Below are 27,337 nucleotides of genomic sequence, written 5' to 3'. Positions count from 1 at the left end.
AGCTTTTACCCAGTGACCTACACCTCACCTCCTGCTTCTCCTAAAATCTGCTTTAATAAAATTCTATTGAGATTGCATTGAAAAAGAGACTGCAGATTTCCTCCTTGCAGCCAAGAAACTTAACCATACCTGTAGCTACAGAGATGAGAGCAAGGGCCTCAAACTGCTGGGGTCTAAATCAGCACAGAGGCTTCTTTAAAATGTTGGTTGGTGTGTACATACACACACACACACACTCCAAAATGCTTTCAAGCCTTTCAGAACTCACCATAAATTCACACAAATCATTCACAATTCCCTATAGCTTAAAAAACACCAGAAGATATAAAAAGGACTGTACGTCACATGTGAAAGAGAAAACAAAACCATTTTATTTTGGAACAGACGGATTCAGCTGCTGTTTGGGAAACACATAGTCAATTCCATTTATTTCTGTGACTCAGGATTCCTGCAGCCTGCTTCTCTTCCCAGAGATACCTGAGTTATCCCTTCAGCATTTTCCAGCTTTTTGCTGGGCTGTTACACAGCTTTATGTGACCACAGTCCTTCAGCTCATGCCTGATGATTAACACAATCCTGCAGAAGAGCAGAATGCTGCTGATTCTTTGTAAAAGAGCTCCCCAGAACGCAGTATTAATTTAATCTCATTTAAAACAGATTCAGCACTTCATTCTGCAAGGGAGAGATGCTTCCTACTACGTCAAGGCAGCGAGCAAGAAATCAAAATAATGAGTTCAGAGCCACATTGCTGGGTTCACACAGACTGGAATTCCATAACGTGAAAGAATAAACTGCTGTCTTGAGCAATTAAGCAGCATTTTCAATTCACAAAAGTACAACCTCCTTGGGTGTCACTAAACACCACACTGATTCCAAGCAACTCAGCTGCTCTTAATAAAAAAAAAAAAAATTTTTTGAAAAAAGAAATCCGATTTCTTGCTGGCAAGGTGAGTTACTGGAAGGCTCTTTCCTTGTCAAGGACAATGCGGGTCTGTATCGAGCAGACGTGGCAGGTTTGCCACTGCTACACGGCTCCTCCCTGTTGTAAAGGCAAACAGGGGAGCTCCTGCCTCACCTGCAGGAGCACGGGGAGGGACAGGGAGGGGAGGCAGCACACACAGGCTGGGAAGGGACAGACAGCAGCAGGGAACCATGCCCTTGACACCCAGGGCTGATTTTCAGCTCCTCTCCCTCCCTACATACACAGCCCTGGGAGGAGGAACCTCTGCAAAGCAATAACCCCCATGTAGCCATGGTATTTTGTGAAAAATCCTTTCCTTAGGGTTTTTCCTCCTGAGGCCTCAGGAACAAAATGCAAGCAATGGTTATCTGCTGCTGTGGAATGCAACAGGTGCATCTGGGATTGGTCTCATGTGGTTGTTTCTAATTAATGGCCAATCACAGTCAGCTGGCTTGGACTCTCTGTCCGAGCTACAAACCTTTGTTATCATTCTTTCTTTTTCTATTCTTAGCCAGCCTTCTGATGAAATCCTTTCTTCCATTCTTTTAGTATAGTTTTAATATAATTTATATCATAAAATAATAAATCAAGCTTTCTGAAACACAAAGTCAGATCCTCATCTCTTCCCTCATCCTAAGACCCCTGTGAACACCATCACAACCCCAGAGCTGGGGCAGCCCAGGAACCCACACCAGCAGCTCTGTGGGGCTGTGTCCCTGCTGGCACTTTGGGGATGAGGCTCTCTCTGCTCTGCCCCAAAACAGCCAAAACCTCACCCAAGAAAGTTAAATTGAAACCAACGCATCAAACTCCCTCTGGGATGAAAGCCAACACTGCCCCATCTGAGATACCCAACTCCATGGTCCACAGAGCAGGGGAAAAGGGAGAAGCTCTTCTGTAAGATCTAAAGAAGATGAGAAAGCTCAGGGTAAAAGGTAGAAAGAGAAGCCATGGGAACAAGAAGTGGTGAGAAAACACCAAGAACTGAAGTATTTTAGGCTATAAAGAGATGTTATATCTTAATTGTGTCTGTGAGGACACATAAAAATGGCCTGTATGCCCCCATTTCAGCCATATTTCCCAGAGCCAAATCAAAACCACCTTTCTGTACCACCCCCATCCCTCCAGAAGTGATTCATGTCACACACTCTGTTGGCTGCTCCACCAGAAATTTATTTTTCTTGGATAGATTTTCCTCAGCCCTTTCAATCAGGTTCAGCCAAGACACACTCTCTACTCCAGGACTTTTCACAAGGACTAGATAATGCTTGTTTCATGCCAAGACACAAGGCAGGAGACAGAACAAAAGTATCTGCAGAGCAATCAGGCCACCTTCTACCTTCTGAGCAAACTCCACTGCATTTCAAGTGCCACAGTTTGGAGCACCTCATACTCTAATTTTATTTTCATGCTGTGTGAAGTCTGCAATAAATATCCAGTATTTCTATAAGGAGTTGGAAAGGGAGAACAGACAGAGAAATATCAGTCTGCTTCTTTAATTTGGACCCTTTGCAACCAACAGTTGCAATACTGGGCGCCAATTTGCAAGAATGGATTCTTCCTGAAGACAGGATATTTTTAGAAGATGTTTTGATTGGTGGCATTGAAACATCTCATCCAAGCAGCAGAGCTTCCATCGTTATCCCAAATCTCAGTCTCTCAAAAAAATCAAGACATCAATCTCATCAGGAGGATTTTTTATCAAAGATGTGTTCAGGAGGGTTTTCCTGTTCTTTTGGGGGAAGAGGGAGTGGGAGTGAATGGAGCATTACTCACCCTGCAGTCATCACTTTCTAAGAGTTGGGTTTTTCTAGAGATGTGAATACTAGGCCTTTTTTTTCATTTAGTTTTTTTATTTACAAGCAGAAACAAAGCATGTCACACTCACATATCTAAAAGCCAGCTTAAGAGCCAAAAAACTGAACTGGGGCAACTTTCAGTAAAATAATAATCCATGAGGAAAGGCAGCAAACGAGAATAGTTTGGAGTATTACAACATCATCCAGACCTGAACGCTTGGAAAAACTAAAAATGGGTTCACACAAGGAACAGAACAGAGGTTCTCAACCTATGGGGACTTTATAAGAGTGCTGCAAAGAGGCTGAGAGCCCTCCAAGCCCCAGGGATGCTCCCCATCCATCTGAGGGTACCCCAACCTGAGCTGAGGGTTCCCTGCTTTGGGACTGCATCCTTCCCCCAGCCCATCCAACTCCCTGCACGTGTCAGACGAAAGCCAACAACACATGGGAGGTTTTCAAACACATTCACAAACTCTGGAGCCAAGAGTTTCACAACAAAAGCCAACACAAAAGTCATTGTAGCAGGAACAAAGAGCCGTGGCTGCGAGTCCATTACTGCACAGCCTGCAAGGGTCCAGAGAGCCAAGCAGGACCTGCAGCCAAACCATTACACATCTGCACCTCCCCACATCTAGAGGATTCCCAGCTCTGGAACAGATATGAGTTTTTTTTTCATTAGAAGAGCTGGAATGAGCTGTGGTAAGAACTGGAACTGTGATCAGCCAGTGTAGCTCTGCACTGTCAGCTCCCTCAAAGGGCCAGGGAGTTCATGACTACTAGAGAGGGTGGGATTTTTCCATCTAAATAAAAAAAGAGCCTTGGTAAAAGGGAAAATGTCCCTCTGAAATCATCACACAATCTTGTGCAATAAATGCAGCTTTAGAAGTGACATTGCCCAGCCCTGAGCTAACAGGCAATTACAGTGACTGGAAAAGAGAGATTTTTGCATGGATTTCTACATTCTCCATGACCTCTCTGTGAAAGAAGACAACACTTTTCCATCAGCTCTCTGCCCTGGTGTATGTCAAAACCTGATCAGAGGTTCGATGGAGATGATTAATCCTGGAGGGGGCTGGGCAGCTGCTCTGCTCTCTCTGTGGCAGGGAGGAAGAGGAGGAGGAAGAGGAAGAGGAGGGGAACTACCTGTCTCCTGTCTCAGACAGCAGCATGAGCCACAGCTAAGGAGATAACCACAAATTCTCAGAACCCCCTTTATCCCACCAAGCATCAACTAAATAAATAAACCAAGATGCTTTTGGACAAGCTACTCTCAGAGATGAAGTGAAACCCAGGAGAGCTCCATTACTTCAATTAATACTCCCATTTGTACCAGGTCAGCAGTTCCCAAGGGCAGCCAGGACAGACACATCCCACTATTCCTCATCCAACAAAATCCCCAATGGCTGGGCAATGAGCATCCAACTCACTTTAAAACTCCAGCAGAGCTCTGTAGGACCCAACAGTAGAAAAAGAAAAAGAAGGGGAAAAAAGATAAAAAAGAGAAAAAAAGAGAAAAGGTTTCCCCGGATACGCTTTCTTGAAAATTTTAGTTGCAGTCTCTCAAACTGGAAGGAAAATGACACAGTTCTACAGAATGACAGAATGGTTTGGGTTTGGGAAGGGGCCTTAAAGCCCACCCAGTGCCACCCCTGCCACGGCAGGGACACCTCCCACTGTCCCAGGCTGCTCCAAACCCCATCCAGCCCGGCCTTGGGCACTGCCAGGGATCCAGGGCAGCCACAGCTGCTCTGGGCAGCAAAGTTTTCTCCCATGCCTAATAAACTGAAGTAAAACCAATTTTTTTTCTCCCCAGTATGACAACTGCAGCAAGCCCAGAACAGGAAGATCACTTTACGTACTAGTTTGACTAGCTGAAAAATTCAAACACCTACATCAGAGAGGGAAAAAAAACTCCTACCAGAAAGCTCCAAAAAAGAGAAGGGGGGGGGAAACTTCAATTATGTAAGGCAAAGACTGAAAGTAGCCAAGTGCTCTGCATGCAGATGGTTGTTAACAAGCAGACAAGAAGTAGATGAAAGGGGTTTTGAGGAATGCCACGACATCAGAGGAAAACAATAAAGAGAGGATTCCTCCAGTAACACTGGGCTCCAGAACAGACCCTCATTAGTGGGGACCACCTTGTTAGGCTGTGAGGGGCTGCAGAGGTTCCCTCCCTGCTGGAGTCCTGCAGTCAGTGCTGCTCCGAGCATCATCTACAACCAGAATCCTCACAGGCGTGACAACAACGAACAAAACACCCACTGCATTTCCTCCTCATCCTCCTCTTTCAAGGAGCTGCAGGACTGAGCACTACAAAGTTTTCACTCTGAGCATCTTTTTATTGTGGGAGCAAAAGAGGCACAGGGGTCTGTGCAGAGCTGGGTGATCCTCTTCCAACTCCAGATATCCTGTGATAATTTTCACTAAAGCCATTAAAACACTCAATCAAGTCATTTTTCCTTTAATTTTTCAGAGAGGAGCACCTTGTCCTAGTACACAAATTCATTGCCCAAGCACAAGAAAACATTGGCACAACAACCAACCCAATTTGCAGAGCAGCTAATCTGATCAGGGCTTACCTGTACCCAGCCTGGAGGGCTTTGGTTTCAGGAGTTTAACATAATCAAAGCATGCCTGGTACAGAGAGAAAAGGGGGGAAAAAAAGGCAGAGCTGTGCCACTGACAACTGGGATGGGTCATGAAAATTTTCTCTCCTCAGAGGATCCCATTTTGAAATAAATACTATCTCAAGAGGCAGCATGCAGGAGAATTAGCTGCAAAAGGAAACGGAACTCTTTCCGTTCAAAAGACCTGGCCATGAATACTCGAGGAGGGGCACTGGGGCAGGTCTGACAAGTGAAAGATTCACACAAAAGAGTGAACCAGCACAGAACCGCTGTAACTGGAGACAGATGTAATTCCAGCCTGTTAGGAAGAATTTAAAATGCAGGAAAAAGGCAGCCAAAAAAAAGAAAAACCAGCAGTTACACACTTCATAAACCAGGTTAACATCTAACACACAACACAATGCCAATCAGAGCCTTCAGGTAAGATTTTTTTTTACAAGTATTACTTATTAAAAGTAGGCTTAAATAAGTCAGAGTTAAGCTGGTTCGGGCTTCCTGCCCATTTCCAGAGGCAGGGAGAGGGGGATGGTAGGGGGAGAGAGAGGGCTGAGTATGGAAAGCAGTCTTTAGGCACAATATGAATCACCACACTGAGGAATCTTCCTCAAGTGGCTGGCTACTACTCAAACAGATTTATTTTATTTAAAATGGGATGATTTTGACCAATACGCGCACAACGATTCTTGGAGAAGTCATTACACGACACTCAGCTGTGTCCATCACAATGAAAAATACTTGAAAATTAATTTGTATCAATTTAATCCACCCTGATGTAGGAACAGTGGTTAATGCCTTGGGAGATTTCCTAAGGTGCTTTGTTTCTTAACATTATTTTCTGCTGTCTCAGTATAAACAGCACCTTGCCTTTGACTTTCAGAAATCTCTGCTAATGGCAGGAGAGCCCCCTACGACATGAAAGGAGCAGAGAGAGAATAATTTTCTTGTTTTAGCCTGAGACAGTAAAAGGCAACACCACAAAATGTTGCATACATGGAGCAAGAGCCCTGCAAGTGGTTCTGCATTCAAAATGCACATCTACAGAAGGCTGATTGTCTCATTTTTTTGAAATAGCCAGCACGGGAACAGCAGAAGTCACATGGAGAAGGGCTCCAATTCACACAAAAATAGGCAGATTTAGCTGCTGCGATTTTTATTCATGCAACTGGCCCAGCCTAGGAATAGCAACGGCTGCTGAACAGAAATATTCTGCCCCTGGCCACTGGGATGGGGGAGAAAAAAGTCACTAGAACAGGAAGAGCCATCACCTCCTGCATCAAAGCACAGGGAGCAGGAGCTGGGAGCACAACAGGTTAATTTTGTCAGAGCAGAGCCAGGAGCACTGAGCACTGAAGCACCTTCCAACCCAGGTGTGCCCTGCTCAGACAGATCCCTGTCGCGATTTCTGTCCATGGCACCACAAAAAAACCTCTCTGGTTCCCTCTCAGGAGTGGAATGGATTTGCTAATGCAACATCACCAGCCCTCAAACAGCCAAAGCTCAGCCCTGGGTATTAAAGGGGAGCCACCAGGGAATTCAGGAAATGCACACTGAGCCTATGAGCTGCCTCAAGGCTTCTAAAGGAAGACATCCAATTTTATCTCAGCTAAACCTACAGCCCCCCATGAATGCCAGTGGGTAACAGCTCCAAATCTTTAACACCATGGAAAGAGCTGAAGCTCCTACTGCACACGGGCTGGGATGAGAGCATTTTGGAGACAAAATGTTCTTTACCTGGACCAGGAGAACGAGCAACAGCAAATATTCCCAAGCTTCCCCTACAGCACCAGAAAGACTTTGTGGCAAACATTTCCCAGATGACTGAAGCTCTCTTATTTTCCTGTTTGCTGGCCAAGACCAGTTCAATGCACGGATGGCTGCTCACTCCAGGCACTACATCAAACCCTTCTCTGCCTCCCATCACACACATTTCCCTCCAATTCACACTGCTTTCCATTAATATTTGAAAGTCCTCCCTTACACAAATAAAATTCTTGCAACATTTCTTACAACATCGTTATGTGTTACTATGGAAACTGCAAAAATGTCACAAAATACAAAAGCCTAAAGCTCTGCTGCATGAGGAGAACCCTGATCATCCTTAGTTCCCTCTTTGGGTAATCTGATGATCAAATGTTTTGAGCCTAATATTAAAAAAGTCACTATTATAGGGGAGGGGGGGTGTTTTAGGTTTTTTTGGCATTGCTTTAAATTACTGAATATTTCATTAAGCCAGCAGCCAAACGAAGTCACAAATCCACCCTGTAAGGAGGCACTTCTGAAGCAGTAAAATGACATTCAAAACTCTCTGGAATTCCATTCTGAGCAGAGTAGCTGTGGCTGGCCCTGGATCCCTGGCAGTGCCCAAGGCCAGGCTGGACACTGGGGTTTGGAGCAGCCTGGCACAGTGGAAGGTGTCCCTGCCATGGCAGGGGTGACACTGCATGAACTTTAAAGTCCTTTCCCACCTAAAGCATTCTGTGATTCTGTGAGTGCATTCACAGAGGCAGCATGCACAGACCGAACAGACAGGAGCTGTACCTCTTTAAAGCAGAGAATCAGGAGTTGTGCAGAGAGCACCCCGTGCTCATTCATAACCAGCAGGGACTGAAGTGCCTCAGAAGCAGGCGCGTCACGGGATGTGCCAGCCGAGCTGTGCCACCGCTATCGCAGGGAACATCTCGTTTTGCACTGAGACACCGAGCTTGCACACGAGCACGGGCACAGAGCAGCCATCTGTCAGGAGCTCACCTCACCAACCTGACAGATCCTGGCCCCATGGCAGCCCCAAACACACACCCTGGGGCTGCTCTCCCTGCCTGGGGTGACCTTCCTGAGGCTGCCTTCCCTGCCTGGGGCTGCCCTCCCTGCCCTGTGCTATCTCTCCTTGCCCAGATCTGCTCTCCCTGCCCGGGGTGACCCTCCTGGGGCTGCCTTCCCTGCCTGGGGCTGCTTTCCCTGCCCTGTGCTCTCTCTCCTTGCCCAGATCTGCTCTCCCTGCCCGGGGTGACCCTCCTGGGGCTGCCTTCCCTGCCTGGGGCTGCTTTCCCTGCCCTGTGCTCTCTCTCCTTGCCCAGATCTGCTCTCCCTGCCCGGGGTGACCCTCCTGGGGCTGCCTTCCCTGCCTGGATCTGCTCTCTCTGCTGGATCTGCCCTCTCTTCCCATGGTCACCCTCCCTACCTAGGACTGCCCTCCCTGTCCAGGGTGACCCTCCCTACCTGGGGCTGCTTTCCCTGCCCAGGGTGACCCTCCCTGCCCAGCGCTGCCCTCTTTGCCTGGATCTGCCCTCCCTACCCAAGCTGACCCTCCCTGCCCGGCACAGCCAGGACAGCACTGGCATGGCACACCTTGGCACACGGGAGGCACACTTTGGCACAGAGCTCAGGCTGGTTTGGGAGGGGCAGGAAAAGGGAAAACACCCTCCACACGTGACCAATCTGCTGCAGAATTTTGGAGCCCGTAACAAAAGCGGTGAACAGGAAGTCTCAACAGCACGAGACTCTGACTGTCCCCTTTTAAACATTCTCCCTCAGCAAAGCAGCGTGCCCCTCAGTGCTGATGCAATGCAGTGAAACAGCACATTTTACATTTTACAGGAAAATCCCAGGCATCCTTAGCAAATCCTTAACTCGGCATGCCTGTGCCAGGTACCCTTCCCATAAATAGCTTGTTCAGTGCTGAGGTCAAGCCTGGAGCAGGCATTCCAGAAAGTAACCTTATCCCAGGGAAGGTCAGAGGGGGGGTGAAAAGAAATAGGACAGAAAAAAAAAGAAAAAAAGGTAAAGAAAAGAAGGAGCTGGATCTTACTTAAGCAAACCATTCCAGTACTTCAAGTGAAAGCAGATCTTTCAAATGCAGAGAGCCACAACCAGAGACAACTCCAAATGCACTGGAGAGTTGAATCAGTCCCAGTTGGCTCCAGAGATGAGAAGGGCAACTGCAACAAACCCAACGGCAATTCAAGCTTCTCTTCCCACTTCCCATCTGAATTCCCAGTCACTAAACAGGCCCTCACCTATTAATATTTTTAAGCCCTTCCTTTCATTCCAAAATCCAGCAAATAAAACCTAAGCCAATTTTTTTAATTCTCCCCCACCGAAAGCGTTTTATCTGAGGATGGCCCAGCAGAGACACCGAGCTCTCCAAGCCTTTGAAAGGAGACACTTGCAAAACGCCCCACATCCAGGGTGTGCCCAAAACACACTCCGTGGAAAAATCTCTTGGGGTAGTGCCAGTTTAGCAAGAAAAACATTTTCCCCCAGCTGGAAGTGTAGCACTGCTGAGCGAGTGCAACCAGAACGGATCTGTGAGAGGAGAGAACAGAAGGGGGGGTGCCCAAGTCACTGCAGAATGAAACCCCAAATCTTTGAGGAAAACACCTGGGAGCACCTTTACAATCAATTCCACGCTCACCCTTGCTCCACTTGTAAGCTCAGCCATGCAGTCGCTTGTTGTCTTCTGTCAGTACCAGCATGAATAAAAATGCAGCTCTGAGCTGGGTCAGCTTGCAGATGCGGGTGTAACACAGTGTAAAAGTCTTTTCCCATCCCCCACAGAGGTATATTAGCCTTCAATATTGGAGATTAGCTCTAAACAGGGCCCCTTTCCCTCGCTCAAACACTGACTTCAATTTCAGAGGCTGCAGCAAAGCAGATAAGTACCACACTGGGTTTTCAACACCAGTTCACATTCACAAACTTCCAAAAAAATTTTTTTTCTGCTGCTTCAGATGTTGTGACAGGCTTTTTCCAATGAAAAGTAAAGTAAATATTTATACAACCCTATTCACAGTGTCACCCACAACTCCTAGAAAATCTGAACTAGAGCCTGTTGTTCCTCGCTGCCCCACTGGGTAAGGGCTGGAGAGACAAAAGAGCAGCTTATTGGCAGCAGCAGACACAAATCATTCCCAGCCCTCTGCATTATCTTCCATACACCAGGCCAGCCTGACAAGCAGGGAGAGAAGACCTGGCTCTGAACAGAACAACCCAAAACGCTGCAGGGGCACTAAAGGCATCTGCCAGGAAGATGCTTTGTCTGCATTCAACTCCCCACACGCCCAATTCAAACCTTTTCCTCCTCACAGCACTGATCCAAATGCTGTTCCTTGCACGTGTGACCCACCTCTGAGTGCTGCTTCACAGAACCTCAGATTGCTCTGGGGTGGAAAGGGCTTTCAGCATAGATAAATAAATTTAAACCAAAGCACCAAACTCCCTCTCAGATGAAGGACAACCACGCTGCCTTATCTGAGGTCTGTGGATGGCCACTGACCTACACCAAACCTCCCTGCCATTCTCCACTGAGGTCTGCATGAGGATCAAGGCTCTAATAAAAGTCAGAAACAACTTATTAGACACCCATAATATCTGTAAAAAGTGTACTAGGACCAGCATCTCTTTGAGAAATAACTGACTATTCTTGTTTGCCCTCTTTCCTTAAAAGCAAGAGGGACTTGGAGTGTCCTACTTACTTCAGATACCTGATTAAGCATTTTTGAACGATCAGCTGCTCCATTGTTCTGCTTTAAATGCTAAGCAAAAACATTTCAGGATTTGCTCTCTCTTTCTGAAAGAGCTTTCAGGACTTCTCTCCTGACCAACACATCACTGCTGAGACTAACAACTCAGACAGCACACAAGTAAGTTCTCATAAACAGCTAAAAAACAGAGTTAGGCACCTTGCTGTCATCAGCACCTTCAAGCACAGCTAAAATTCAACAAAAAACACCCAAAGCGTCAAGTAGGTGACTGAAAAGGTGATAAAGAGACAAACTTTTAGGATTGCTCTGCATAAATCATTTAATGAAACATGTTTGTGACCACTAGGAAAAGTTTGCTTAGTCCCCATGGTGTGTGATTTGATTTCTGAATTATGTGTGGGAACTGCCATCTGAACCATAATTCCATAAAGTCATGGATTTGAGAAATATCATTTAATGGGCCTTGAGATACAGGCTTCATTATCATTTATCACTTGAAAAACATAATCAAGGGAAAAAATTTAAAATCCCTAAATCCCATTTCTCAGTCAGCTGATGCACCAACTGCAGCCACCCCTCAGGCAACCCCCAACCCAAATGCCCCATGCATTCATCTCCAACACAGGACTTGGAAATCAGTGCTGGGAAAGAAATGTTAATTACTACTCCAAGCCAGCGACTCTGAAATCCCAGCAGCACAACGTGACACAGTGCAGGGAGGAGACAACACACGGGCTGTGAAATGATTCACTGCAACACCAAAGTGCACAAGGTGCTGGGATTTCCCTTCAGTAAATGGGAATAATTAAAGTGTGCTCAGGCATCGTGGCCATAGGCATCATAACAACCACAAGTGAATGCTGTAGGGACTGTCTGACCCTTGGAAAGGCTCTGTGGGAAGCCAGGGGTGTGAGAAGTTGGTCACTAGGAACTGCAGTTCCCTCTCAGCAGCTCAATGCAACTGCCAACCAAACACTGACTTTCCAGATAAGAAAACCCGAGCTAAAAGATAAGTCCCAGTTAAATATTTGGTTTCATTGCCTTTTCAGAAAATTTTTCCATGGTACAGACTCAAGTTGAATTAAGTCACCTACCACTCACCAGCTCATGTCTACATCACTGCATAGCACAGGTCACCAACCAGCCAAAAATAATTGACAAATTCTGATTAAACTTGTCTGCAGGCAAATCCAACACAACCAAAGAAACCACCATTCTGAGAAGAGCAACTACTATAAAAGCGTACAAGCCACATGAAATATTTCCTATTTAAATGTATTAGCACAGGGACACAGAAACAACAGGACTTTGGTGACTTTCTAAACTATCACTCAGCCACATAAACCAGATTTCAGCCAGCAGCCCTCCAGCACTGGGAAGAATTCCATGTCCTTCTCTGAACCATGTTTCACAAGCAGTTCCAGCATGCTGACAGCAACATAAAACCATGGAATGGTTTGGGTTGGAAGGGACCTTAAAGCCCATCCAGTGCCACCCCTGCCACGGCAGGGACACTTTCCACTGACCCAAACTGCTCCAAGCCCTGTCCAGCCTGGCCTTGGGCACTGCCAGGGATCCAGGGGCAGCCACAGCTGCTCTGGGCACCTGTGCCAGGGCCTGCCCACCCCCAAAGGGCACCTGGGCTCTTTCACAGTCGCACAGGTTTCTCAGGCGCTGCTGCCTCCAGTCACACCCAGCCAAGGAAGTTTGGATTCTCCCACCTGCCTTCCTCACCGCCTGGCAAAGGCAGAGCTGTTCTCCTGATCCTCCCTCTGCACTGCTCACACCCCAGGCAATCTCAGCTGTGAAGCAGACCTGTGCATTGCTACCCTGGCAGCAGGCACAACCCAGCACGGTGGTCCTTGATGCACACAAAGCAAAGCACTCGGCACAACCCAGCCCTGCCTGCACACACCTGCCTTCCCCATGGGCAGCCTGAGAACCAGGAGCACCTCCTTAAACCAAGCCCATGGCTGGCAGGGCTTCCCAAAGGTGTAACAAATCCCTCCCTGCTTTGTTTATGCATTACATGATGGCCTGGTTACGCACCTGAATGACAGCACCTTCCTGGGCAGCAGGTCTGGGAGTGCTTTAAAAGGACCTACCAAGCTCTGATACATCCCTAACACTACTGGAATGAAGAATTTCTCAGGGAGATGGTGCTCTGTGGCTGAGATCAGGCAGGTCAGAATAATACAAATGCTTCAAAGTCTGTCCTTGACCAGATACCGGGTCTGGAATGTCACCACACCAGAAAAACTCAAAGGTCAGCTCTTATCTAAGCATGATGTAAACGTGTCTTTGTCTCTTTTGGGTGCTCCTGCTTGAATCTCTGAGGTGGTCAGTGACATGGCCACTCATGGCCAGCAGGCTCTGAGCCATTGCTGGTGCCACAACTCTCACTAAAGGTCTAGAAGCAAATATACAACAGGTTTACAACAACTAAACAACTTTTTGGAGGGAAAGCAGGGGCATCCAGAAGCAACGCAGAACCAAGGGACAGTGACTGAGCAATGAAGAGTGTGCAGAATCACAGAACTGCTGGGGTTGGAAGGGACCTCTGGAGATCACCCAAATTAGGGTCTCCTAAAGCTGGTTACACATCCAGGTGGGTTTGGAATGTCTCCATTCCACACTGACATATTCCATCTCACTATCAAAATTAAAATAATCAGGGCTCATGTCTTCCTTCCTAAAGAAGTAAATTCATAAAGACAGAAACTCCAGCTCTCCTTGAGCAGCCTCTGCCCTCACACAGATGTCCAACATGGCTCTGCACCATCAGCTGGCCCAAGGCAGCTTCCCAGTGGAAAACTCGGCTCTTCCCTTCCTGCTCCTAGCACTGCTGGAGAAGAATGGTATTTACATGTGCTCAGAAGCTTGTACCAGCTCTGAAGGGTGACTTGAGGAGCTCCACTAACAAGCACCAACAGGCACTGAGGCTCAGCAGTGCCAGAGCTTGGCCAATGTCACAGCACCCATCCAACAGGACGGTCAGCGCAGGGATGGCTCATTCCTGAATGGCCACAGGCACCAACTTTACACGGGCTTTGCTGGGCCTGGCCCAGATGCCAGTGTGCACACACACCATTCTGAACCCAGAGACAACAGAGGGATCAGCCTTTTTATTAGCTTTCGAATCTTGGGCTTTTTAAGAGCACTCAGAACGTGAAGGCATGACTAACGCAAGGGGCGGAAAAGTCAGCACAGAATTTCACGCACCGTGTCTCTGAATGCTGCACTTCCTCTTGGGATTAAGGAGTGGCAAGGAAATTTCACTTTGCTAGACAACACGTGAAGCCATGAAACCCACAATATGGGAAATTTAATATTATTTTGAACAGATTTTTAGTCAAATGTCTCCTCCAATAACTACTACAAGACTTAGAAATACAATTCTATTACTAATCCCAACAGTAAGTTTGTGGATGTTATAAAACAAGAATAAAGTTACTAAATTCTTGTTTCTAACAGCACAAGAACCCCTTTATGTCCACCCAGGAGATATCACATGATCAGCCAGCTACCAGCTTTGCACTGGGAGAAACCCAATCTCAAACCACATTTACAACTTCACATGCAGAAATTCATCCTGCGTCACCCTCCCAAAACATAATGTGACATTTAGCTGGAATTTGATATTCAAAAGCTGTAACATCTGGTTACCGGCACTCATCCACACGAGCATGTTCTCAGAGGATGCTGGAGTTACCAAGGGCCCACAGTTCACATCCACCCAGCTCAGTAAAATCCGTGTCACACAGCCCTCCACCAGTCACTAACACAGTCTGGACAAAAGGTATCCAAATCCATTCAGAGATTTCTCCAGAGAGATCTGAACAGCCCCAGGGCAGTGCAGGAATTCAGAAGTCCTGGTGACTATTTCCAGCCTGGATGTGAAAGCCATTGGCATTCCAGCCAGGACCTCTGTGCCCATGCTGGGACCTTTTTGTTGACCATAATGACACTTCACAGACTGAGGTTCAACACATCCATCAGGGTGGAAGAGACCATCTACTGATGCAAGCAAGATTTCACACAGACTAAACTCAGAACACAGCCTTTTAAAAGATTTTTGCAAAAAATATGCAGTCCCAGGGAAAATTCTGGGTCTGGAACAAAAAAACCCCTTCTTCCCTGACCTGTCTCAGGACCTTTTGCCTGAAGAAGGATCTTCCTCCTCCACACACACACTGACACCTAATACTTATGCAAACAGCATCCAGTTAACAACATAATTATGAAGCTGTTGTCATCATTTAATGCAACTCACAGACAAGAAGAAAATTCCCAGCAGTAATTTCCCAGATTCAAGAAGGGAACACACTCGTTTCACACTTCCGCTGGCACTTGAACCAAATCCTTTCTGAGTACTTTTTTCCAGACAGTCCATTTAACAATTAAAATAATTCCTCAATGGTAAATATGCTGTCAGCTACACAGATTCAGACTGGCCTTACTTTACACAACAGGCTTACAACAAATATTCCCATTGTAAAACAACAAGCATTTCCTTTCAGGAGACAGGACCAAAGCATCTTGGAGAGAAACATTCCAGGTTTGTATCTGCAGCTCACACTACTCCAGCCAGCCACTATTTCCACAACCTGCTGCTCCAAAAACACCAAAGATTATTTCCAGTAAGCATGAGGAAACTTATCTTCAGTGCTCTACGTGCTGCAAACCACACCACACCGGTTTTAACAATTCTTTGACGCAACACTGTCCAAAATTTAGGGTTCCTACAAAAACTGTATATTTATCTGCCATCTTGCTCCCCACCAGCAAAAGGCAACAAGTGAGTGCTACTTACAGTGGTACGTGGGGTTGTTCTGGGTCTGCTTTGGTCAGTTCCTCCTCTTCAACGTCCGACTCTCCCCCCGAGCTGCTGTCAGTGACATCCGAGTCGAAGGCCTGCTCGCTGCATCTCAAGTTGGCCATGCCACTGGCCGTGAATCTCTCCAGTTCCTCTGATATTGAATCACTCTTCAGGAAGTTGCTCAGGCCTTCCGAAGTAACTGTCTCGCTCGCAGCTTTCCTCAAGGCTGCTTCTGCTTTTCTGGTCAGCATCAGCTGGCTCCGATGCCTCAGGGGGTCCAAGGCTGGAAGCTTGCTCAGCGTTTTCTCCAAGAAGCCGCCCAACTGCTGCTGGATGTGTCTCTCCACCTGCTTGGCCTGCACCACCTGCAAGCGCTTCTGCAGCCGCCGGGCTCGGCTCTCGATGTCCGCCTGCCGCCGCAGCAGGGCCCTCGTCCTCATCTCCGAGTCCAGAGCGCTGTGGTGAGCGGGCAGCACCGAGGGCTTCTGCTCCTCCAGCTTGCTGCTGCCGACACCGGGCACCCGCGCGTCCCCGCTGCCGCCCTCCAGCACCCACTGCTGCTCTGCGGAGTTCAGGGAGGGTTTATTCGCAGTGCTATTATTGCTAAAGGGAGTTGCGTGCTCTGCGTCAAGGCTTCTGTGTGGAAGAGTGCAATTGGTCAAGCCGGTCTTCAAGTCCCCCAATTCAGAACCTCCTGTATTATAGTCAACAGTCTGGAGGGCAGCAGAAGGAGAAGCACACTTCCCACCATTCAGAGAACTAGAGTTTTCATGGTCTGAATTGGTACTTTTGGCCAATTTCTTGGCCAAGCCATTCACAGGCGCTTGCGGGAGAGGTGGCTGGCTATTGGTACTCATTGTTTTTAGATTCTCCAAAGTGAATTCCAACACTGGTTGCCTCCCCAACAGATCACTTGTTTTCAAAAAGGACTGAGATAAGAGAGAGTGAGATTTAAGGACTGTCTGCTTGTTGAAGACTCCTTGCAGCTTCAGAGGCTCTTTTGAAGAGACAGATGTTACATCCGAGCAGAGATAAGAGGCCACTAGCGGCTGCAGCTTGCCCAGCTCTTCCTTGGTGGGGTTGTTTCGGAAATCTAGACTGGGATCCTCCGGAGCAATGGCTTTCCTTTTGGTGCCGTTGGCAGCCAGGAGGATGTTGTTGGCGTTGCCGTTGCTCTCGGCACTGCCAGGCGACAAGGTGGAGGACGGGGGAGCCAGCTTGAATCGGATGTGGTGAGCTTCGGCTGCTGCGTCAGTGAGAGCGGGCGCCATCGCAGCCATTCAGCACAGACACACGGGAAGTCCAGCCTCTCCCGCTGCCGAGGCCAGCTCCACTGCCTCCCACTGCCGCTCCCGAGGGCAGCCTGCACGGGGAAGGCAAAACACACGGTCAGGCGCCGCGCTTGGGGCAAATAAATCAAAAACCGCTTTGAAAACGGCAGCGAGATGCGGACGCGGCGCTCGCGCTTCGCCACGCTGAGCGCGGCCTCCTCCCCCCCGGAGCCCCAGCTGCTCAGGAGAGCAGCACCAGGGAGCAGAAACAGGAACGCACAGCCCTCCAGAACCCAGCATCTCCCACAGTTGGTGCCTGGCTGGAACTGCTACTCCCATCTTTCACAGAACCCTTCCAGGCCTCCATGAAAGCTCCAGCCGTGGATGCTCCTATTCCTCAATGCCAGCAGCTCACCAACTTCATCATTAAAATCCCTGAGCTACACCTAGGAAATAGCTTTCAGTGCTTCTACTGCCAGCTCAGGGGTCTTAAAAATGACAAATTTGACTATAACATGTAACACAGACAGGGCTTGAGGGGAACAAATCTCCATATGCTTAAACTCCCAGTGGCTGAAGGAACCCCACTGCTTCCCTGAAACCGGGATTTCAAGAAAGTCTCTTCCCCCATGTATACGAAACCTACTTTCCCAGAAGTACATTTCCGAATGAGCCAGGTGATTTCCAGTGTGAGCAATTCCCATTTCTCTTTCAAGAGCATGGATAAAAATTAACCCACACACACACAGAGGAGTTCTACACTGACTGTCAGAGTAAGTCTGGGTTTAACCCAACTAGAGCAAACAAGTAAAAAGAAATAACTAAAGAACTAAAAACTCTTCGTTTCTCTACACTGCAGCCTCTTCCCATCCATCTACAAGTCTCTGGTCATTCACCCACCTTCCTTACCACTAAAACTGTCAGTGTTTTTAAATGTCTTTTTAAATTGCATTCAAATAACCCACAGCACCAGCTGTGCTGCCAGTGAAACAGTTACTTGATTTTCCTTTTACTGCTGAAGTTATTTAGCATTTTCATAGGATATTTCATGTCAACTTAATAATAAAAAGTTGCCCTGATCTCTTGCCTGATATGCCAATCCTCTAATTTCACATAAATTTGCATAAGCTTTTGTAGCTCTTCATTAACACACCCCAATGACCGTATTAATGCACCACTTTACAGGAAAAGCAAGGACTAGCTGAAGTTTTAATATGTTTAACAAGGAAAATTTCATAGCCAGTTTTGTTTCTGGGCTCATCCAGTTGCTCCCAACATCAGATTCAGGTGCTCCTCTGTAACAGGGACCAGAAAGACATCAAGGCTGAAAATCAAAGTACTAGAAACTGAATTTTTGTGAAAAGTCAAAGATGAGTTAGAGAAACAAACCCATATTCCCATGGAGGGAAGGCTCAAAATTTGCTCTGTGTGGTTTCCAATGAGTACATACATTGGTCAACTGTCCAGCCCTTCACCAGGTCCAAAACACAAACCCTCCACAGTCCTGGAATCCCAAAATGATTTCCATCTGTTCATCCTCCAGCCTGGACTGGTCCTGAGGGCTGTCCCTACCCTGCTCACAGTCCCTCTAACTCACTCTCCATAAAATCCAGTTAGGTGACAGAAGAAGGAGACAGAGGAGAAAGAATACACTCCCAGAGAAAGCCACTTTAAAAAAGCTGTTGCAGCAGAAATATCGAGATGCTGGAGGAGGGTTCAGGCTTCCCAAGTCCCCAGCTCACAGAACTTACTGTATTCTGTAATTGACTACACTTTATCCTTACTAAAAAAGGATCTGCATGTCTAGAAGTTTAGGCCACACTCACTGAAAACGGCTTTTAGTCATCATTTGGGTCCATAAATAAAAACTGAACATGCCTATTCAGGGAAGAATGAAAAAAAAAAGGAACTTGCAGGGAACTTTCCACTTGTAACTAAGACACCCTTGGGAGAGGAGGGAGGAAGACTGTCAGAATAAAGACTTCCTCCCCTCCAGCCTCCTTCCAAGACCTTCACTAGAGACACACAGTGGGGATGACTGCCCCTAACAGGCTCCCAGCTCTGCAGAAACACCTGGGTTTCCCTTCCAGAGGGAACTCTGGCTCAGGGCTCTCCATCACAGCTCCCACCAGACATCCACAGTGGCTCTGGAAACACCCAAGTGCAAAAAGAGCAGAAACCCCTCCCCTTGGAGCTAAATGACTCTTCATGAACAGCCAGGAGTCTGCAGGAGATGCAGGCTGGAGTGAGTTAATTTGTAGGTCATCAGCTTAAATTAACAGAAGTGGGAAACGGAAGCAAAACTTTGACACTGCTTTTTCCTCCGGGTTTGCAAACCCACTTGGAAACAGCAAATCCTCCTGCTAAGCTCCTGCAAACCTCCTTGGCTCCACTTTTCCTTGAGTGGACAGCATTTGGAGTACTCTGGAAGCCTGGAAAGCCTCCCCTAAGAATAAGGCTTTGTTCTAGTAGCTTAAAGATGACCTCCAAAAAATTATTGGGCCTATTTTTTGTATTTTATTTAAGTCCTTATAAACTCTCTGTGCGCTGGACAGCACTGGCTCCTCTAACACTGAATTAGACCTCAACTTTTATGAGCAACCCTGGAAAAGACATTAAGGAACATTTGTAAGCATGTTCCCTCCCTCTGTTTTTAGTGTTGTTATTAAAGCTGTATTACACTTATCTGGAATTTCTTCTTAACAGGGAATTGGAAGGGAGAAGGGGTTAAGGCATCTCTGAGGAAGGAGAATAAACAAAAGGAAAGGTCACTGAATGGGAAGGTCATTCACAGTCTGAGGAACTTTCAGAGCATTCTGCTAAGTCTCACAATAATTCCAAGAATTATCCCCAATCTGTTGCCTGCTCCTGGGACCCAAACTGTGCTGGCAATTTCTACTGAAACTGCCGTCACCCATCAGCTTTAGCAGATCCGTGTGAGCACCCACAGTCTCTTTTCACTGTTTCCCTGCCAAGGGTCTTTAATTCCCAGCCCTCAAGGTGACACATGTGTGACCAAGAGGCTTCTGCTGTGGCACCAGCCCTGCTGTGAGAGAGCTGCCAGGGTGACTGGACACTGCTCCAGCTCCACCAGCACAGCTCAAGCCCAGCCCAGCCTCCAGCAGCCCTGGCACAGCCCTGTGCTGGACTTGGCCTGGCCAGGTCCAGGAGGAGCTGCCTCTGGAAGGCCAGCGTGGTGTTTACAGCCTGTCTTTAGCTAATCCTGAATGAACATTCTTCATTTTCCCTTCACAAGTAGAGCACTGCCAGAGCACTCAGCAGTAATTAACAGAGCCAAGATGAAAGGCTGCAGCAAGCAGGTAAAACCAGGGTAACCGTAACTCCCCAGGAGTGCAGGGAGGCAGCAGAGCCACCAGGGCTCCTCGGGGGACTCCTGACCCATCACTGGAACCCTGAGCAGAGGAGGAGTGGGACACAAGGCAGTGATGGGAGGAACACACCCAGTCACACTACACTTGGAGCAGGACCAGGTCATGACACCCCTGAAAACAATCCCCTGGCCTGCTGACTTATTCAACACCCTCTGCTTCTAAAACTCAGTTCTACAATCAGACATTGGAAGGAGAACTGGGTTTCCAAGCACATGATTTTGTGTGGCACCCCAGAAAACAAGCCCAAAACAAACACAGGAAGTTTTGGCTCTCTGAATTCTTTGTGGAAGAAACCAGGCACTGTGCTTCCAGTGAGGGCCATGAGAAACATGGGGAGCTCTGTGGCACCAGTTTGCCTCTGGAAGGGCTGTGTGTGCTCTTTTCCCAGACATCAATCCCACCGTGGCACCCACCTGGCTCCCCCACCTGTGCCCTCCATCCCTCCCTGCACTGCCGGGCCTCACACGCCCACCTCACACATTTACGTTCCTGGATTGTGGTTTAACTCCCTGACATGACCCCAAACTCTGCACTACTGCACCCTGAAAGCCCTTCAGCCCAAGCTGTCCCCAACACCCATTTCCTGAGCACACAAAGGTGCTGCTAGAAGCAACAAAAGCAGAGTTACCCCGAAGGAAGTGAGCATTATACCAATTCCCACTTCCCCTCTCCTCCCCCACTACAAATCAGCAGCGCGGCCAACTCTTGAGTCCGTGTGGTTACAAATATGTTTCAGTCAAAAAACCAAAACAAAGCACACGAAAACCCCCAAACTTGGTAAAATAAAATCCCTCTACACTTCATTTTGCAAGTAAAACACATCATCTGTGCTAACCTCAGCAGATAACAACACACAGCAACTCCCTGAGCCCTACAAATATTTTCCACATCCACAATGTCCATCCACCAAAGTTACAACTGTACATAACAGATTCTCTACGTGCCTTTTGTTATCACCTCTCAACATTTTGTAGTTGTAAGACAGGTGTTGACCAATTTAGAAAGGGATTTACATGAGAAGCAACTCTCAAAGCTTTAATTAAGGAAACGTGAGGACGATCACCTTATTGATAAGCCAGTTATCACGTGCAGACTGTGTGCTTGCAGTGACCCACATTTGGGAAACAGGCTCTTTTCTTTTAAATATTAATTCTAAAATGGTCAAGAACATACACAAGAACCACAGATTTTTACAACATACACATGAGTACATTCCACAGCTATTAACACTACAGACTTGCACCTAATCTCCCAGGGAAAAATAAGAATTTTAGTAGTAAGAACATACCACAAATACTACTGAGCTCCACTTCTGTTTGTTTCCAAAGAGAAGCTCTCAAGATTAAACTAAAAGCTGCTGTTTCTATTTCCTTGTCCACATGAGTGGCAGGGTCTGGTCAACTCTGAGATCTCTTCTGCAAGAATAATTCTCTCTTACGCCTGTGAACTCTCACTGGATATAAATAAACCAAACCAATTGCATCATCTGAGGTAAAGGAGGTTTCATCAATATGATGTCAGAAAGAAAAACTGAAGCCACAAAGCAAGATTAACTGTCATCACTGCCAAAAAAATCTGGAAAAGTGAATAATTAAAAGCAAGAATGCCTTCACCTGGAAAACTAAGTGGCTGGAGATAAAAATACCCATTGCTGTTAAGCTACTCTTCAGAACAAAGTTGCAGTTTAGTCAAATCAAAAGAAATATGTTTCAAAAATAATAATGGGACATCTGCAGAAAGCAGCAGCCTGTCAGAGACAAAAAATAAAAAATAAAATAAAATTTTAGAAAGCTTTAATTGTGAAATCTGGGTCTCCCCCATCCAGTATCAGAAAGATTTTGTTTTTCTTTCGCATAATCTGGGCAAATTGCCCAGGAAATATGAAAAACTGAACTCAGGACTCAGGGAGCAAGTTAAACAAAAAACAGAATTGCCTTTTAATTTTAAAGATACATTTTCATTCACTTGGTACAGCCATACCCACCTTTGCTCAAATGCATATATAACTGTTTCCAACACCCTCAACACCCCACTGCCCCATAAAGCGGCACCACCTTAATACTTCATATTTTATATTTAGTATTTTAGAACAAGGCATTGGCTGTCACTACAAGAAGTATTTTGGAGTGCCTCGGGATAAGTGGCCATACCCTTAACAACCCCCTGCTCCACAAAGTAGCACCATCTTAATACTTCATATTTTATGCTTAGTATTTTAGAACCATGCTTTCACTACAAGAAGTCCTTGGGATAGCTGGCCGTGTCCTCAAGAGGAAATAAAATAAAATAGCCCAAAGGGGAGCAGAGCTAAATTTCCCAGAGCAGCAGACCCCTGCCCACGCTGGCAGCCAAATTTACAGATTTTACTCTGACTGGAGTTCAGCATCCTCAGGACAGAGAGCTCAGCTGACTGATCTCAGAGGAGAGCACAGCCCAGCACGGCTGACACCAGCTCCAAGCAGTTTAATCAAAGGTGATGCTCACTCACACATCACAGGCTCTTTTCCACGGCCCTAATTACAGCCTGAGCTGGGCTTGCTCTTCCTCATTTAGTGCAGAGCAACCTGGCAGTAACCTTCCCATCACATCCTGTCGCTGCAGACCCTGACAGGAAGTTGTAAAGATTTCACAGAGATGCTTCCTAACGTTTGAGAGCTGAAAATTAGAAATCTTTAAGGTCCACCTTCTGCTAAGGCCTCTGAGGCCTGAAGCAGCTCCCAGTACAGAAATATGTATTTCAATTAAACTTTTCTTTCCACCAAATGTGAAAAAAACAAGTTTGCAGCAAGAGATTAACTCAGGCACAGATGAGGATGAGGCCTGCTCAGGCTGACAGCTACCCCCATTTCCCCTCTTAAGATTTGATTTTGTTACCTTTCTCCCTCATCTTATCAGATAAACAGCACAGTTTCATCACTAAATTCAGATACTGCACTGTCAGAACTCCAGAATTAAGTCTTCCCAACTATTAACATCTCCCATTTCTCCATTTGTCTCACTCTCCAAACTCTGGCAGTCACCTGCTGGCTGCACCTCGTGGCAGAAGAAATCCAGACTGGTTTTCTAACTTTCTTTAAAAACCTGAACGAGACCTTACCCAACCTCTCCTCTTCCAAAAACACAGCTCTGAACTCAGGCTGATGAGGACATGTGCAGGGTTTAATGGAATTATGTTTACTCAAGTTCTGCATCACCCAGACTCTTGCTGATTTGGGTATGACAACTCCTGGCCCAGCTGAGAAAGAACAGAAAGCTTTTATTCCAATTTAAACGATTTGTCACAGAAAACTGCATCCTCCAACAAGCAGCCAAACTCCTGTTTACGGGGAAGGATTTTCAAACCAAGTCTTTGCTGCTTTTCATTCCAGATAGACATTGTATTCCTGGAAGTCATGAGCAGGGACATGGTATTTATAAAATGCAGCAACGGAAACGCTGCTTCTCAGATCACCTGCCACTGCAACTGCCCAGTGCTCAGAGCTCTTTTTAAATGAAGGATAAACACTGGAAAGAGAGGCAGGCGTGCAGAACTTACTCATTATTTGGTCTCATCACCGTGTGATCCACCTGAGACCCTTCCAGGAATTAAATTCCCATTTAGGCCTAAGTTGACCCACCTGTTTCTCTCAGTTTAAAAACAAACAGAAAAATGCAAAAATCAGGTGCTGTTTGGGTTCAGGCTGAGATACCACTGACCTACTCTCAAAAAATGGTGCTAGAAAAAGGCAATTTTCCATAAGAGGAAAATTGTATGGAAGGGGCTGAGGGGAAAGCTCAGAAATAAAAATATGTGCTGCTTGCCCTTTCTCCACTCCCCAAGCTTTACCCTTCCCCTTGCGCTGGGCCTAAGAATCCCCAGGCCTTATCTTTACCTTGCTGTCCATTGAGTCTCATCCTCCCTGGAAAAGCCTTTTGAGGTTCCTGAGGACAGGCAGCAAGTGGAGCCCGAGCAGGGAAGGGTGGAGTGCTGGAACTCCAGAGACAGGCTTTGTTCTGGGCGTTCATTAGATAATGGCAGCGGCCTTCGCCAAAACACGAGTTATAAACAGGGCAAAAGGAAGTGACTTTGGTCACAGAACCGCTCAGTTTTCACCCCTGCCTCGCATGATGTCACACTCTCACCAGCTCTCCGGTTACCGGATGATCTCTGACAGCAAATGGGACTGAAATACAGCTTTCAAAAAAAATAACAGGCAAAAGAGGGGAAAAAAGGCGCAAGAGAAACCCACAGCCACATCTGCCTGGTCATCTGCTGCTTTATCACCTCTGACGAGGGAACACAAGTCATTCCTCATTGCTAAATCATTACAAATCAGCTATAACAGTACCACAACCAAGTTCCACAATTAACTGCTCCTGCAGCATATCAATCCATTAAGCCCCACACAGCTGTGCTACCTTGGCAGTGCGGCTATACAGGGGAAAAAAAAAAAAAAAAAAAAAAAAAAAAAAAAAAAAAAAAAAAAAAAAAAAAAAAAACCAAAACACCGTCCCCATCCCCGCTGCCGCGCCAAAGCCGGGCCGCCCGTCCCTGGTGCGCGGGGGCGGGCGGGGAACCGGGCCGGGAACCGAGGGGGAACCGGGCCGGGAACCGAGCGGGGACCGGGCCAGAAACCGAGCGGGGACCGAGGGGGAACCGGGCCAGGAAACGGGCCGGGAGCCGAGCGGGGACCGAGGGGGAACCGGGCCAGAAACCGAGCGGGGACCGAGGGGGAACCGGGCCAGGAAACGGGCCGGGAGCCGAGGGGGAACCGGGCCAGAAACCGAGCCGGAACCGAGCAGGGAACCGGGCCGGGAACCAAGGGGGAACCGGGATCGGTACCGGCCCGGGGCTCCCCCGGCCCCGCTCTGCTCCACCGCCCCCTCGGCCGATTTAAAACGCTGCTGACTTCTCAATTAAAGAAAAAAAATAAAAATATATATAATCAGCTTGAGGAGCGTCGCTGTTCCCGTGCCAGAATGGAAATCCATGAGGATACGCTAAAGCAGGGAAGAGCATCAGAGGTTCCTCCATGAAAACAAAGGCTATAAAAAGGACAAATATGGTTTTAAAGAGAAAACGCCTGCACGCAGGCAGATGCCCGGGCTGGCAGGGGTTCGGGGCACACACACAGCCACGCTCAGAGCCCGGGCAGCCCCGGTGTTTTATCATCCCCCGCAGCAGCGGCACCGACCCACGGCGAGTCCCGCCCGGCCCGGGACCGGCTGCTGCCTCCTCACCTTATTTTCAGAGCCACAAAGCACCCCGAACACAACACACGACATGATGTAACCAGCGACACGGCCGTGGCCCAAAGCAGTTCAAAATATAATGGTCAGTCAAAACAAATAAAAAACCTGCAGTTCCTCCCATATCCTGACCGGTTTCATGGAAAACTACAGTTTGTCATTCAAGTGCATTTTACATAACAGGGAATATAATCTATGGAGTGCCTGCCTTCTGCTCCACCTGGACACAAATTCAAGCAGAGGAGAGATGACACCTCGGTTTGGAAGGTGGGTCTGATTTTTGGGGGAAAAATAAGTTTAGTTCCCAATATATTTAGCTGCTTTATTTTTTCCTCCTACATAACCCCCATTTATACCCCAAATGATGGAAATTTCTCCGTAACCAAGCACTGGAAGATGCTAATCTCGTGATGGAAGTAAACACACGTATGGATCACGGAAAGCATTTCAGGATAGCCGGACTCCTCCAGCTTGTTTGGGGGGAAATAATCCTGGATCGGCAGGGCCGGTTCCAAATAAATAAAATACAAAATATGCGGCTAGAAAGTAAATACAGGGAGACGGTTTTGGAGCTCGAAGCCACCTGGAAAATGACGCTATTGTGCACCCCGGGAGAAGGGAGAGCGCCCGGTGACACGGCTCCCGCCGGTGACAGCCCACCGGGATTACCGGCACCGCTCCGCTCCTATTTTCCAGGCGGATTTGGGGCCGCGGGACCTGCTCCCTCCACGCGTTTTGCAAGCTTTGAGGTTATGCAATTTAATTTTTTTTTTCTGTTTACTTTTAAAACTTCGCGTGTGCCCCCCCACCCCGGCCCCCCTTTTCCCACCAGGTTAGGGAACGCTGCCCCCCCTTCCCTCCCTCCCGTCCGTCCCTTCCCCTCCCCGGGGGCAGCGGCCACGTGAGAGGCCCCGGCCCGACCCTGCGGGACCCCCGGCGCCGGGATTTCAATGTCGAGCGGCGCCGCCGCCCCCCGCCCGCGGCGCCCCCCCCGCCCCGGGGAGACGCAGCACCGGGGGCGGCGGGCGGGGAGGGGGGGGGTGCGGGGCGGCTCTCCTGCCACGACCCCCGCACTTTCCGCCGCACCGGGGAGGGGAAGGGCAGCGCGGGGGGGGGCTCGCAGAAGTTGGGGCGCGGCGGCGGCGGGGCCCGGCGGGGCGCGGCGGCTCTAACAAAGGGGCGGCGGGGGAGGCGCGGCGGGCGCGGGGCGGCGGGCGCGGGGCGAGCGGCACCTACCACGTGACGAGCGGCGAGCGCGGTCCGGGCGGGCTCGGCCGCGGCGAAACGGGCGCAGTTCGCAAACAAACCAAGCGGGCCCCCCCGGGACGAGGGGCGGCAGCCGCGGCGCCGCCACCCCCGGCGCCCCCCCCCGCCCGCCCCGGCGGAACGGGGGATGGGCTCGCCCGTCTCCCTCGGCGGCTGCAGTGCTGGGGGTGGGGGGGGGAGGGGGGGAGCGGGGCCCCCCCGCCCCCGGGTCGGAGCGCTGGGGCGGAGCGGGCGCTGCGGCGCTTCTCGTCGGCGCGCCCGGTCCCCCCCTGCTCCGGGCGAGCGCGGCGGCGGCGCGGCTCGAAAATGGCGGCCGGGCTCCTTCCCTGCCCTCCCCCTCCCGTCAGCCGGAGAATGCACCGGGGGGAAGGAGGAGGAGGACGGCGAGGAGGCGGGGGGGCGGGGGGCGCCGCCGCAGCGCCCCCGGCGGCCGCGCCGCGCAGCGCAACCCGCGCCCGCCCGCAGCCGGGGGGCCCCGCCGAGCGCCCGCCGC

General features: G+C 48.5%; 1 protein-coding gene across 1 annotated transcript in view; it reads right to left on the bottom strand.

The window, feature by feature from the left end:
- Window positions 1–27,118, bottom strand: part of KANSL1 (KAT8 regulatory NSL complex subunit 1) — a 67,484-nt gene extending 40,366 nt beyond the window's left edge. Inside the window, exons 1-2 of the mRNA XM_058820368.1 lie at window positions 26,815–27,118; window positions 15,681–17,049 (exon numbers count right to left, since the gene is read on the bottom strand). Coding sequence (XP_058676351.1) covers window positions 15,681–16,966 — 1,286 coding nt within the window. The 5' untranslated portion in view covers window positions 16,967–17,049; window positions 26,815–27,118. The remainder of the gene's footprint in view (window positions 1–15,680; window positions 17,050–26,814) is intronic.
- Window positions 27,119–27,337: the final 219 nt, after the last annotated feature.

Source organism: Ammospiza caudacuta, chromosome 27, assembly GCF_027887145.1.
Source record: "Ammospiza caudacuta isolate bAmmCau1 chromosome 27, bAmmCau1.pri, whole genome shotgun sequence".
Lineage (NCBI taxonomy): Eukaryota > Metazoa > Chordata > Aves > Passeriformes > Passerellidae > Ammospiza > Ammospiza caudacuta.
The sequence above is the reverse complement of the archived record's forward strand: the minus strand, read 5'-3'. Positions and strand labels throughout refer to the sequence as shown.